The 11,935-nt window shown below is 43.7% G+C and overlaps 1 protein-coding gene and 1 pseudogene across 5 annotated transcripts; one reads left to right on the forward strand and one right to left on the reverse strand.

Annotated features, from left to right (window-relative positions):
* The first annotated feature begins 210 nt into the window (after positions 1 to 210).
* LOC100840370 (wall-associated receptor kinase 5) lies at positions 211 to 11,756 on the forward strand. Of its 5 annotated transcripts, XM_024463523.1 has the most exons (6): positions 254 to 742; positions 1,343 to 1,461; positions 2,131 to 3,796; positions 8,920 to 9,783; positions 9,883 to 10,065; positions 10,210 to 11,756. In XM_024463523.1, the coding sequence occupies exons 3-6, from the start codon at positions 3,754 to 3,756 to the stop codon at positions 11,406 to 11,408; spliced, it is 2,289 nt and encodes a 762-aa protein (XP_024319291.1). In that variant the 5' UTR covers positions 254 to 742; positions 1,343 to 1,461; positions 2,131 to 3,753; the 3' UTR covers positions 11,409 to 11,756. The 5 variants fall into 5 exon arrangements, 4 of the variants coding, with proteins under 4 accessions (XP_024319291.1, XP_024319289.1, XP_024319290.1 ...); XR_002966405.1 differs by lacking the exons at positions 9,883 to 10,065; positions 10,210 to 11,756 and adding an exon at positions 5,214 to 5,346 and having other exon boundaries at positions 211 to 742; positions 8,920 to 9,047; XM_024463521.1 differs by lacking the exons at positions 254 to 742; positions 1,343 to 1,461; positions 2,131 to 3,796 and adding an exon at positions 5,269 to 5,397 and having other exon boundaries at positions 10,210 to 11,624.
* On the reverse strand, positions 4,505 to 7,167 carry LOC104584353 (annotated as a pseudogene).
* Positions 11,757 to 11,935: the final 179 nt, after the last annotated feature.

An 11,935-nucleotide genomic window follows, 5' to 3' on the forward strand; every position in this document is an offset into this window, starting at 1 on the left:
GCCCAAACACTCTTTTAAGCTGTTTTTAGGCTCAGCTTGTGATCACTTACGTATTTTATAATTTGTCATAGAAAAATAGCGACGAAAATAAGAAGTGGTTAGTAATAAAACGAGGAGAAAACAAGATCGTTAGAATCCACCTGACTTTCTGCTACTTATAAATTCACCAACAACATTCATTCCACTAAATGTACATCCACTAAACGTACTGGTAACCCATGTTACCACGATCAGACTGAAATTCCAGCCGCACCGCGAACCGTTTTTCTCTTTCGTTTTCTCCTCGCCCGACCGATTCCAACGCCTCCTCCTCCCCCATTCCCCTGCGGCCATCCTCTGCCCCGCCACACAGCGGCCGCCGTCGCCTCCTCCACCACGTCGCAAATTTATGTACCCCGCCTCTCGCGTCACAGGCTCACAGCCGCCGCCCCAGTCCCGCTGTTGTACCCCGGTCACGAGCCGCAGCCGCCGATCCCCGCACGCGATCCGCCGCCGTCGCGCCCGTTCGCGAGCTGCTGCCCCTCCCCCAGACCGCGTCGCCGTCCTGCCCCTCCTCCGCCGCAGCCAGTCCAGGGAGGCGTCGTCCCGGTGTCGGCGCTGCTGCTGGAGTCCGTTGAGGTGGAGGCAGCAAGCGGGAAGGAGGAGAAGACGCCCATGCCGTGCTCGATCTTCTTCGACTCGGTCGTCCCCGACGGTCTACGGCGAGGTTGCAGTGCGGCCACGAGTTCCGCCTCAGTAAATGGTAACGTTCCTCTCATGCGTCCTATCCGTTGAAAAATTTGCCCACAACCACCCGAAATCGCTGGATTACTCCCTGATTTTGGTTTTGGAGAAGTCATGCCCACCTGAATAGTCTCCCTGAAATTGCATGATCTGTTCATCTAATCGTCTCTCCCTTCTGATGCCAATCCTAGCCGCCAGCACCTCCACCAATGCTCCACAATTCCACATGTGATTCTGAGATAATTACTTCAAAAAAATTAGGCCACCCGTACTGAAATCAGAAAAAGCTATTCTCTTGACGAACATTGAGTTTTCCTGAATCTCATTGATGCACATTTTTTATATAAACTATTAGATTTCTTATACCCACAATAATTTTGATGCTGACCTTCCCTTAATTGTATTGATGTATCGAATTTATATATGTTTCCAGTATTCAGCCATTAATTTCAGTTTGGCCACTCAAAATACTAGGGCTAAAATAAGATTCACCAAACATGGTTGGAATTCAGGCCTGCAAAATCATGATAGAACATATTTCACCTGGGGTGCTGTTGTTGTAGTTTCCTCTACGGAACATGCATGGCATTATTCACTTCTAATTTTCTATTTATTTCAGATGGATTCTGAAGGCAAGGCTCAACTGGTGGCTGACACTGAGCTATACTATGACATGTTGAATACTGTTGCATATCCTACATTCACTAATATCCCATCAGTGGATTCCTTCAAGCAAAGGTAGATCTAATCATTTAGCTTTTCTAAACAAAAAGGTCTCTTGAAGATATTAACTCGCATATACAATGTCTGCACTTAAGCTCGACTGAGTCCAACATGATGTTAATTTTTGCGTGCACTTCTCCATGCTTTTTAAGCTTTTGTAGACAAATTATTGTAGCAGTTATAGATTTTTTTTTTCCCTGTCCATGAAAATGAGTGTTTGTCAGTTCAGTACTTTACTTAGCTTCGAGCTACAGCCCCTAATTAGGAAAAATCCCGGTTTCATCTTTTGTTTAGTGTCTTGGCTGTTGCAGGTATGTAAGCTTAACAAATATTCTACTTCCTTCGTCCAACAAAAGATGTCTCAAGTTTGTCAAAATTTAGATGTATCTAGACATGACTTAGTGTATAGGTGCATTCAAATTTGATCAAAATTGACACATCCTTGGTTGGACGGAGGGAGTAGATTACTTGCTTACATGGTGTTGCTTCTTTTCATAACCGTTACCTGCAAGAAATGTCCTACTACCAAGGCAGTTTTGTCTCTGAGTCTGTGGTCACTTTATGATCGATCGACCAGTGCTATGAGAAGCAGGCCCAATATTTGTGCATTTTTCATTTGTTAATGGTTCCAATATTTGTCCACTCGGTCAATTCAATTATTTCTTAAATTTCTATGTATTGCAGCTGCCAGATGAAGCCATATTATCTGAGGCTGTTGAATCTCATCCTGTGCAAGATTGGTTTAACACAACTGCTGGTGTTGGGGATCCAGATGCGCTCTTTCTGGCTTTGAAGTTCCAAGAAATAAATAATGTTCAGAGGGACATATTTTGGAAGCTTCTGCCATATAATATTCATTCAGTCCTGACGATATTTTCACTGAAGTGCATCTTCTATCTTTTGCTACTTGTTTAAAGGTAATTTTAGGTAACTTACAGTTCAGGGCGAATTAGGATTCCGGTCGGCTTGTGCACTGGCATTCCGGTCCACTTCTTTCCCTTTCGGTGCCATTAGGATCCAACTGGTGAACTTGAAATTTCATACAAATTCGATCGAAGAACAATATGTCACGAAAAGTTCTGACTGTATAGTACAGAGATGCACTACATACAGACAAAGTTTCATGAAGTTTTTTTTTCATTTCTGGGCTTAAAAAAAGCAAACATGTTGATCTATAAAAAAATGTTTGTTATTCCAGGTCGACACATTTGTATTTTTTAGCACAACAATGAAGATATTTTTAATTAACACATCTACGTGTATATCAGTACATGCGGATTTTTCTACAACTTTTCAGACCTTAAAATGTGTTTCTTTTGTTGATCTAAAATGTGTTTATTTATTTTGAAAAGCAGCTCAGTAGCCATTTCGTTTCCGAGAAAGCACTAAGCTAAGCAATGACTATCATGCATTCATACGTGAGGTCAGCACACTTAAATTTCCAGTAAGGCGACTTTAACCTGTGGTGCCACACTCTTCGTTGGTACTCCCTCCTCTCCGATCCTCCGCTCCATGATACCAAAATTGTTCTGAGACACTTATTATGGATCAGAGAGAGTACGATTTTTCTTGCAATTGCACGTTTTGAAGTTGTGATCTTCTTTGTCATGATACTTCCTCCAGCTCATAATAAGTGATTTTATTGACAATGACACGTTATTTTCAACACTAATTTGACATTTTCTTGCAAGTGCATGTTTTGAAATTGAGATCTTCCTTGCAATTAGGAAGGAGCACTGCAAGATATTTCCAGGCAAAAACAGTTCACTTCCACTCAAAGAGAAAAAGAATAGTTCACTTGTAGGAAGAGAAAAAGAATACTATGGAAAAACAAAAGAGAGAAATAATTGTTCACTTGTAGGAAGCGTCTATGTGAAATTACGCTTTAGGAGCTACGTTTGTGTAACACCTGCAGCGGTAACTGAAAATACGCTTCGCAGCCCACCCTAGTTCGTCCACGTCGCCGTCCTGCCCTGCCGGCGGTGGCACCGGCCCTCCGGCCGTCGGCGGGGGCGTCAGGCTCCGTTAAGGGAGGATGGTTGCTTCTGCTTCTGCAGCAGCCACGCGAGGGGCATGGCTCGAAGAGCGGGTGGCGGCATGAGGGGGCCCTTGGAGACGCCGCCGCTGCCGACTTTGGGCGAGTACCATGATCCACGCGGCGGGCGGCGGCGGCGGGCGGCGGCCTGTCGCGCGAGATGCGGCGCTAATTGCGCCGTATTAGGCGGAGGACCGCTCGGGCTGCCGCAACAACGGCGACGCGATTGGATCGGCTAAGCGGAGGAGCGAAGAAGAGACCGGCGCAGATGTATGATAATGTGCCTGCTGCGCATTGGATCTCCATTACATTGTGGTAAATTCATCACTAGTCATTTACTACCCATTTCGTCGTAGTTGCTAGCTTTGCTGCTAAATCTTCGACGGAGTTCAGTTATTCACAGTGTTCCTATGGTTAATTTGCAACAATACCGTTGTCTCTTTCACAGATTATCCTATGCAATCGCCATTTATTACTTTAGACTTCTTTGTGGCAACGAAGTTCATCTGTAGACCATTCCGTGACCGCCACATCCATGAAGTTAATCATCGCCAAGTTTTTGTGGCTTTCTTTTATCTCTTTCTCAGTAAGTATAAGAATGGTGTCAACTTGCCTTAGGCCCAATGGTCAGGCCCTTAGGGCTCAAATGCTACTCCCTGCGATCCATATTAGTTGTCGAAATATTACATGTATCTAGACGCTTTTTAAACATAGATGCATCCATATTTGGGCAAATTTGAGACAAGTAATATGGATCGGAGGGAGTAATAGATTTTCAAGAAATTAAGAATGGTAAGTCAGAGATTATTAGTGTGAACATGTAGACCTCATTACTAGTTTACTACTGAATGGTTTTATTTGAACCAGTGGATCAACCAAAGCTAATAGATTTTCAAGAAATTATACTAGGAATGCACATTAGTACATTACACTGAGGAGAATACATAATTGATGACTATTAGCCAACTATGTGCACATACAGTAGCAATGTAGCATAGTGACAGAGTTATCTTAGCTTACCCATACGTGAAAACACAGATAGATTTATCTTGGAAGATATGCTAATGTATGACAGGAAACTATACTCACTATTATCACAGCAGGCCAACAAATGTATGCCATAATCATCTTGCAATATCTACATCTAAGGCCAATTTGGCTGTGTCCATGCTCTGGTATTTCAACTCCTCAGAAGGTATAGACATTGCTGGTTCCCCATCAGGGTAATGCATTCTAATAGGATTTTCTGTGGTGACTTGCTGCAACTGGATTCTCCTCAACATTTGTAAGCGCCCTGCTACTTCTTTCATTGTTGGCCTCTCATCTCCTCTTGGGCCCAAACAAAGCATGGCGAGTTCTGCTAGTTTCTCGAGCACCACCATAACTTCATCTTCTATTATATCATAGTCCAATATATCATAGAGTTTCTTCTGATGAAACATCATGATGAAGGTATGCAATAGAGATTTCTTTTCATTAAGATTGTCAATGAATATGGCCCTCTTTCTTGTTATTAACTCTAGAAGAACAACGCCAAAACTGTAGACGTCACTTCTGTCAGTAAGGTGTGGCTGACAAAAGTCTCAGGGTCAAGGTAGCCAAGAGTTCCTTGGATAAGCATGATGAAATCATCCTTATCTATGGATTTCAGTGCCGATGCTCCAAAATCTGCAACCTTTGCATTGTATTCATCATCCAATAGTATATTGAGTGATTTGACATCCCCGTGCAGAATTGCGCGAGAAGTTGATGAATGAATGTAAGCAAGAGCCTCGGCTGACTGCGTAGCGATCTTCAGTCGAGATCCAAGGGGATTGGTGATCTGTGATCATTGCCATGAAGGAACTCAAAGAGGGTACCATTGGGTATGAACTCATACACCAACATCGGCACATCTACCTCCAAGCAGCAACCAAGTAACCTCACAATGTTCCTGTGGTTAATCTGTGACAATATTATTATCTCATTTACGAATTCTTCTCTGCAGTCTTCATCTACTTGGACTTTTTTATGGCAACTTCTTTGTCATCATCTAATGTTCCTCTATAAACCATTCCATGACCACCATGCGCAAGAACTCGATCATCGCTGTAGTTGTCCGTGGCTTTCTTTGCCTCTTTCTCTGTAAGTATACGGATGGTGTCGACTTGCCTAGATCTCATCTCATCATATAATTTCAGACCTCCATTTTGTTTGAAATACTCATCCTTTTCCTTCCTGTGTTTTCTTCTTTGAAATTTCATTGCTAACATGAAAGTCAATGCCATCACCACAACTACGGAAACACTGAGACCTGCAGAACAAATATTTAGATACTTTTGAGACATCAAAAGCAAGGAAATGCGCCTTATAAATAAATAAAATGTGTACTCATGTATGATGCTTACCTATAACTACCCGTTCAATTTGGGATAGCACAGGCTGACATCCAGAATTTTTGCCATCTGATCTTTTTCCTATCCCACATTTGCACACATAGCCTCCTGGTGTGTTACGGCACTCCCCATTTTTGCATGGATATAATTCTCTATACTTGGGGTTCTGGTTATACAGCTTGCACTCATCTATGTCTGAAGAGAATTAAAATAAACTAGCATGAAATAATAATTAAGTCAAAATCTAAAGTATGGTAAGGAAGCTAAATAAATTGAAAGAGGAATAAAGCTCTATAGAATTATGCTTGCAATGATGAAACTTATGTGCTGTCTAAAGTTGTTTCTTCAGACATTTGCTTATCCTGGTTTCCAAAAAAAAAGTTCTGTCTGAGTAAATATTTCACCTTGACAGCCTTTGGGGAGATAAGGATTGCCCTCATATCCTTCAGAGCAGTTGCACGTGTACCCTGGGCCATTGATTGCATCCATACAATAACTGTTTGAACTAACACAGGCATAGCCCATTGGCGCCTTTGCTCCATCCTTTGGGCAGGAACCATTTCTGATGGCCCAGTCACCGACAAGAGGGACACCTCTCTTCTCTCTCTCATTTATGAACCCGAGGTGTCCGACAAGGTCCTGCTGCCTGAAGCTGTACCATCCAACCTCTGCAAGCATCGCATAGAAGCATGGGTTGAATGTCCATACACTGCTTTGGTTGATCACCAAGAGCGCAGCGAAGTCGGTGAGGTTTGGGGTTATGGTGGTTTCACAGCAGTCCTTCCCAGTGCATGGAGCACCTTTGGACGTGCTGTTGATACCCTGGCAGTAGGAGTAGCAACCAGCCACGTACAGGTCGGGGTTGCTGTGCGTAGCCACCAATAAGACCCATTGTATTGCAGCTGATGACTGTGAGCGGTTGCGGGTGGTTAAGGGGATGAACGGTGTATTTACCAGGTTGAACCCACCGGTGTAGTTGTCCATCACGGTAAGCAATTGTAGCTGATGGAGCCATAAACGCGCAACTCACCTCGCTCCAGGGAGTTATCAATGATCTCTGTGGGTTCCAAAGGGTCACCAACCATAAGCCGTGGGGGTTGGAAGGTGCTGTTACAGGTGACGCTGAAGTAGCTGTTCATGCTAGCCGCAGTTGGGATAGGGGATTGACACATCGCCACACTTGTCAGGACACCCTGGCAATGATATGGAGAGCCCGGAAGAGGTTGCAGATAGCGCCACCAGTTGGAATGTGATGAGCATCAGGAGGACTGATACTTCTTTCATAGTTGGAGGCTTGGTGGTTAGTTCCTATGGCGATGTCTTTCTAACCTTCATGCTAACTTAGCGCCTATCTCATATTCCTTTCATGCTATGTGAATGTGATTGTGTACACTAGACTTGTTAGACCATAGGTTCTGAGTAGCCCTGAACTCCTTTGCAGATGATAAGATGAAGGCTGATTCTGATGCCTCGGATATTTTTATTTACAGATGATTCTCACAATTTTCGATTAACTATTTCATGTGTGAGATCAGCGTTAGCGAGGAGACTTTTACCTGAATTTTGTATTGTTTAATGTTCAAAGTTTGAAATGATAATGTATAGTAAAAATTGACTGGTTTACTTAATCATTTGTCTCAAGAAGTTTCTCCGCAATTGAAAGAAAGTATAGTAGACTTGCTTATTATCTGGAGAAACCTTCATCAGTTTGTATTGTTTGTGTTCAAAGTTGAAAATCGCAATGGTACAGAGAACAATTGTTAGTTTTCTTACACATTTTTATTGGAAGTTTCTCTGAAATTGGAAAAATGATGGCGAAGTTACTTATAATCTGGAAAAGTCTTCACCAGTTTACAGGTATTTTCATATGCTGGTCAAAGTATAGCTCTTACTTTATTCTCCCACGTGTGAATACATGTCATGTCTGCTTCGTCAGACTCAGTTAGTTTGATATTTTCTTCTGCAATAATAAACTAGATGGAAGCACTAATTGTTCAACCTTTCTTCTTCTTATTCGCAACAGCTTGAATAGTCAAGACGACCTTAGACAGCAACAGCTTGAGTGCATAACTAGGCTGAAATCTTTTTTTTACATTGTTCAACCTTTCTTCTTATTCGCAGTTTACATATCATCAGATAGCCTGATGAGAGTTAAGTTTGTAGCATGTGAATTTTTCATGATTCATGATTCAGGGTTTCTAATTTTATATTTCCCACAAAACTATATAAACAAGAAAAAGGCCTACAAATTCTCCCATGGATAGATACTATTTCTGTTGTCTGGTGGCTTGTAGTAACTACTATAGCTGAATAAGAAATGCGCCTTGAAGACTTTAGAGCTACACAAGTAGGTCTTACCCTGTTAGAGGATTAGAGCTATGTATTTCCACACATAATGATATATTTAACATCTAGGTAGGTTAGGTGGTTCTAATCCTAGTTATATATAATGGACATGATAGGTGTTAGCTAGATAAATTTTTGTACAAACAGATACTTCTACAATCAGTATTGCGTGTAGACTTGCTTGACTGGGACGACTAAGACAAAGTTCTACTCCTAGTGTTTTTGCTCATTGTACAGCTTTGCATACACCTGAGTTCTGACATCTAACATGAGAATTAATAGCATTAAGCTAGCTCACTATCTAAGAAAAAGAGGCAACACTTTGTACTTACGACTTTGGGGTGAGATTAATACTTGACTAGGACAAACAACCACCTACTTCCTAGATCAAAAAAGAAAAGAAAGAAAGTTTGAAATATCAATCTGCAATTCAGTATTGCACTTACAGTTGGACTTTTACTTGGAATGGAAAGATATGAACCTATCCACTCATGCATACTTTAGTTGATGGCATATTTTTTTAAAGGAGTTGATTGCTATATATGCTAAGCACGATTCCTCTCAAAAAGAGAAAAGCTTGTGCTCTTGGTGCACACACAACAAGTCACCAAATTAAGCAAGTGATGGCGCTAGCCATGCATCCAACCTTTCAGCAACAAGCACCAACATTGATCCTAGTATTCTTCCAGAAACTAATTGTCTTCTTCTTGGCAATAGCATTGGCAACACCCGTGGGTGGCACCACACCTCTGGCGCTGCCAGGCTGCCCCGACAAGTGTGGCGATGTGCTTATCCCTTACCCCTTCGGCATTGGAGCACAATGCGCGGCAGTCAACCTCAACAGCTTCTTCAATCTCGGTTGCAACAACGCCTCCCACCCACCGCGGCCGACTGTGGGTGGCCCAGTTGACGTGGCTGTTGACGTCGTCGATATCTCACTGGAGCACGGCGAGTTACGTGTGCTTGTCCCCGTGAGCTACATCTGCTTCACATCAAGTGCCACCGTGTCGGCAACCAACAATGACACCGTGCGGTTCAGCCTGGAGAACACACCATTCCTCCCATCCCCCGGCCGCAACCGTTTCATGGTCATTGGTTGCAACACCTTGGGGCTCATTGGCGGTTTCCGCGGGGAAACGAGCCAGTACCTCGCTGGCTGCTACTCCTACTGCGATGGCACCAGTGGTGCATCAGACGACGGAGCACCATGCACCGGGACGGGCTGCTGCGAGGCATCCATCCCGACCAACCTCACCACCTTCAATGTGGCATTCCCGATTAACAGTAGCAGCGTGTGGGGATTCAACCCGTGCTTCTATGCCATGATCGCCGAGGTCGGGTGGTACAGCTTCCAACGCCGAGACCTTGTTGGCCAGCTTGGGTTCGTCAACGAGAAGGCAAAGAATGGTGCACCTGTCATCGTGAACTGGGCTGTCAGAAACGGCTCATGCTCAGAGCCAAGAAACTATGCATGTGTCAGCGCAAACAGTTTCTGCCAGACTGCGGGCAATGGACCCGGGTACTTGTGCCAGTGCTCCCCAGGGTATGAGGGCAACGCCTACCTCCACAACGGCTGCCAAGGTAACTACTGATGAAATACTTTTGTCAATCATATATAGGAAACAGTTTGACTTGTGTTGTGCAATACTGTATATATGACTTTGTTTATGCCATCTTCAGATATAGATGAATGCATGTTGCACAGGCAGGACCCCAAATACGAAGAATTGTATCCCTGTAGGAATGGGGTCTGTCGCAACACTCCAGGAGGCTACGATTGTAAATGCAAGAAAGGAACAAAGTCCGATGGCACAAATTCTGGATGTCAGTCTCTGCATACTCGAGGTCAACAGCTGGCTATAGGCAAGTTCACTCTCTCATTTGTTTTCTTTTATCAACATAAAGTTGATATATTTCTACTAAATTTGATGACTTGAAGCATCTCAATATCAGTTTCACATGCTTACAGAAACTCTGTCTCTAAATTGAAAGTATATGATTTTGCAGGACTGAGTGTATCTGCCATTGTGATAATATCTTTGGCATTCTTTTTGGCTATGCGATTACAAAGGAAAAGGCACAAGGAGGAGAAAGATGAGTATTTCAAACAAAATGGAGGGCTCAGGTTATATGATGAGATGAGATCAAAGCAGGTTGACACAGTTCGAATACTCACAGAAAAGGAGGTCAAGAAAGCTACTGACAACTACAACGAAGATCGAGTTCTTGGATGTGGCGGCCATGGAATGGTGTACAGGGGTACTCTGGATGACCAGAGAGAGGTCGCCATAAAGAAGTCCAAGGTAATCAACGACAACTGCAGGGACGAGTTTGTCAATGAGATCATAATCTTGTCGCAGATCAACCACCGAAACATTGTGAGGTTACTAGGCTGTTGCCTGGATATAGATGTCCCAATGTTGGTCTACGAGTTCGTCTCCAACGGGACACTATATGAGTTTCTTCATGGTAGTGCTGATCACAATCTGTCACCAATTCCTCTGGATCTACGCCTGAAGATTGCTACACAATCAGCAGAAGCTCTTGCTTACTTGCACTCATCGACATCTCGCACAATCCTACATGGGGACGTCAAATCCGCCAACATTCTGCTGGATGATCAGTACCACGCCAAGGTTGCAGACTTTGGGGCGTCAGCGCTCAAGTCCATAGACGAAAGCGAGTTCATCATGCTTGTCCAGGGGACCCTCGGTTACCTTGACCCCGAGAGTTTCATCAGCCACCTCCTCACTGACAAGAGCGATGTCTACAGCTTCGGGGTCGTTCTTCTCGAGCTGATGACAAGGAAGCGGGCTTTGTACGTCGATAATCACTCCAGCGAAAAGAAATCATTGTCCCACAATTTCCTCCTGATGTTCGACGAGGACAGGCATCAGGTGATGCTGGACCCTGAGATTGCAGACGATGCTGCAGCCATGGCGGTCATCAAGAATCTTGCTGTCCTTGCTGTGCACTGTCTGAGTGTTAGAGGAGAAGACAGGCCGACGATGACAGAGGTTGCGGAGCGTCTGCGGGTGTTGAGGAGACACCAGGTGCAAGGAGCCGGTGAAGACAAAAGCAATAGTTACTTTGGTAGCAATGGAGGAGCGCCATCAGAGGAGTCGGAGGTTCTCCCTTTGGAAGAGATGACTGATGACGGGAACCTTGGAGGCTTGGAGAAGGGCAAACTGGTGCTGGCCCTGTAGACTGTAGTGTAGTAGGTTCTTCAATCGTCTATACACTTAATTCCTGTGTTTGAGGGATGTGATAAGACAACAGTATGATACTCTTTTGAACTTTTTTTAGACTTCTAGATGTTATTTTGGATAAGTTTCTTGTGGGAGTCTTGGTGTTTTGTTTGAACGTAAACTAAATACCAAATCTCCTAGAAATACCCTTACTCCAAAATACCTTTTTGAGTTGTTTCTTCTGTAATAAACTAGCAAGAGGGGGACATGAGTTCTGCAGGGCTATGGCTACGGCCTCCTGTGAGCCTGGAATATTTGTAGAAATTAAAAGGTTTATTAGTTTCAAAAGAGGTTCACCCAACCAAAGAACAGCATCTTCTGTTGGAATTTTTCCTTCTAATCAAATCAATTGTCTTTTAGTTTTAGGCACAGGACTGCAGGACACAGTTTCATACCGGGATGCAGAATGGAGCCCATGGCCATTGTGTTGACGGTCACCGGTGGCGTTCTTGGCTAGGTCTGGTGCTGCTGTCGCCGTGTCGTGG

Source organism: Brachypodium distachyon, chromosome 4 (assembly GCF_000005505.3).
Source record: "Brachypodium distachyon strain Bd21 chromosome 4, Brachypodium_distachyon_v3.0, whole genome shotgun sequence".
NCBI classification, from domain to species: Eukaryota; Viridiplantae; Streptophyta; class Magnoliopsida; order Poales; family Poaceae; genus Brachypodium; species Brachypodium distachyon.

Bases quoted from the DNA above. Each gene is read 5' to 3' on its own strand.
- LOC100840370 (XM_010238711.3), top strand. From the start codon at position 8,745: ATGCTAAGCACGATTCCTCTCAAAAAGAGAAAAGCTTGTGCTCTTGGT. The intron at 9,784-9,882 runs GTAACTACTGAT...TGCCATCTTCAG, and splicing joins CCTCCACAACGGCTGCCAAG to ATATAGATGAATGCATGTTG. The intron at 10,066-10,209 runs GCAAGTTCACTC...ATGATTTTGCAG, and splicing joins AGGTCAACAGCTGGCTATAG to GACTGAGTGTATCTGCCATT.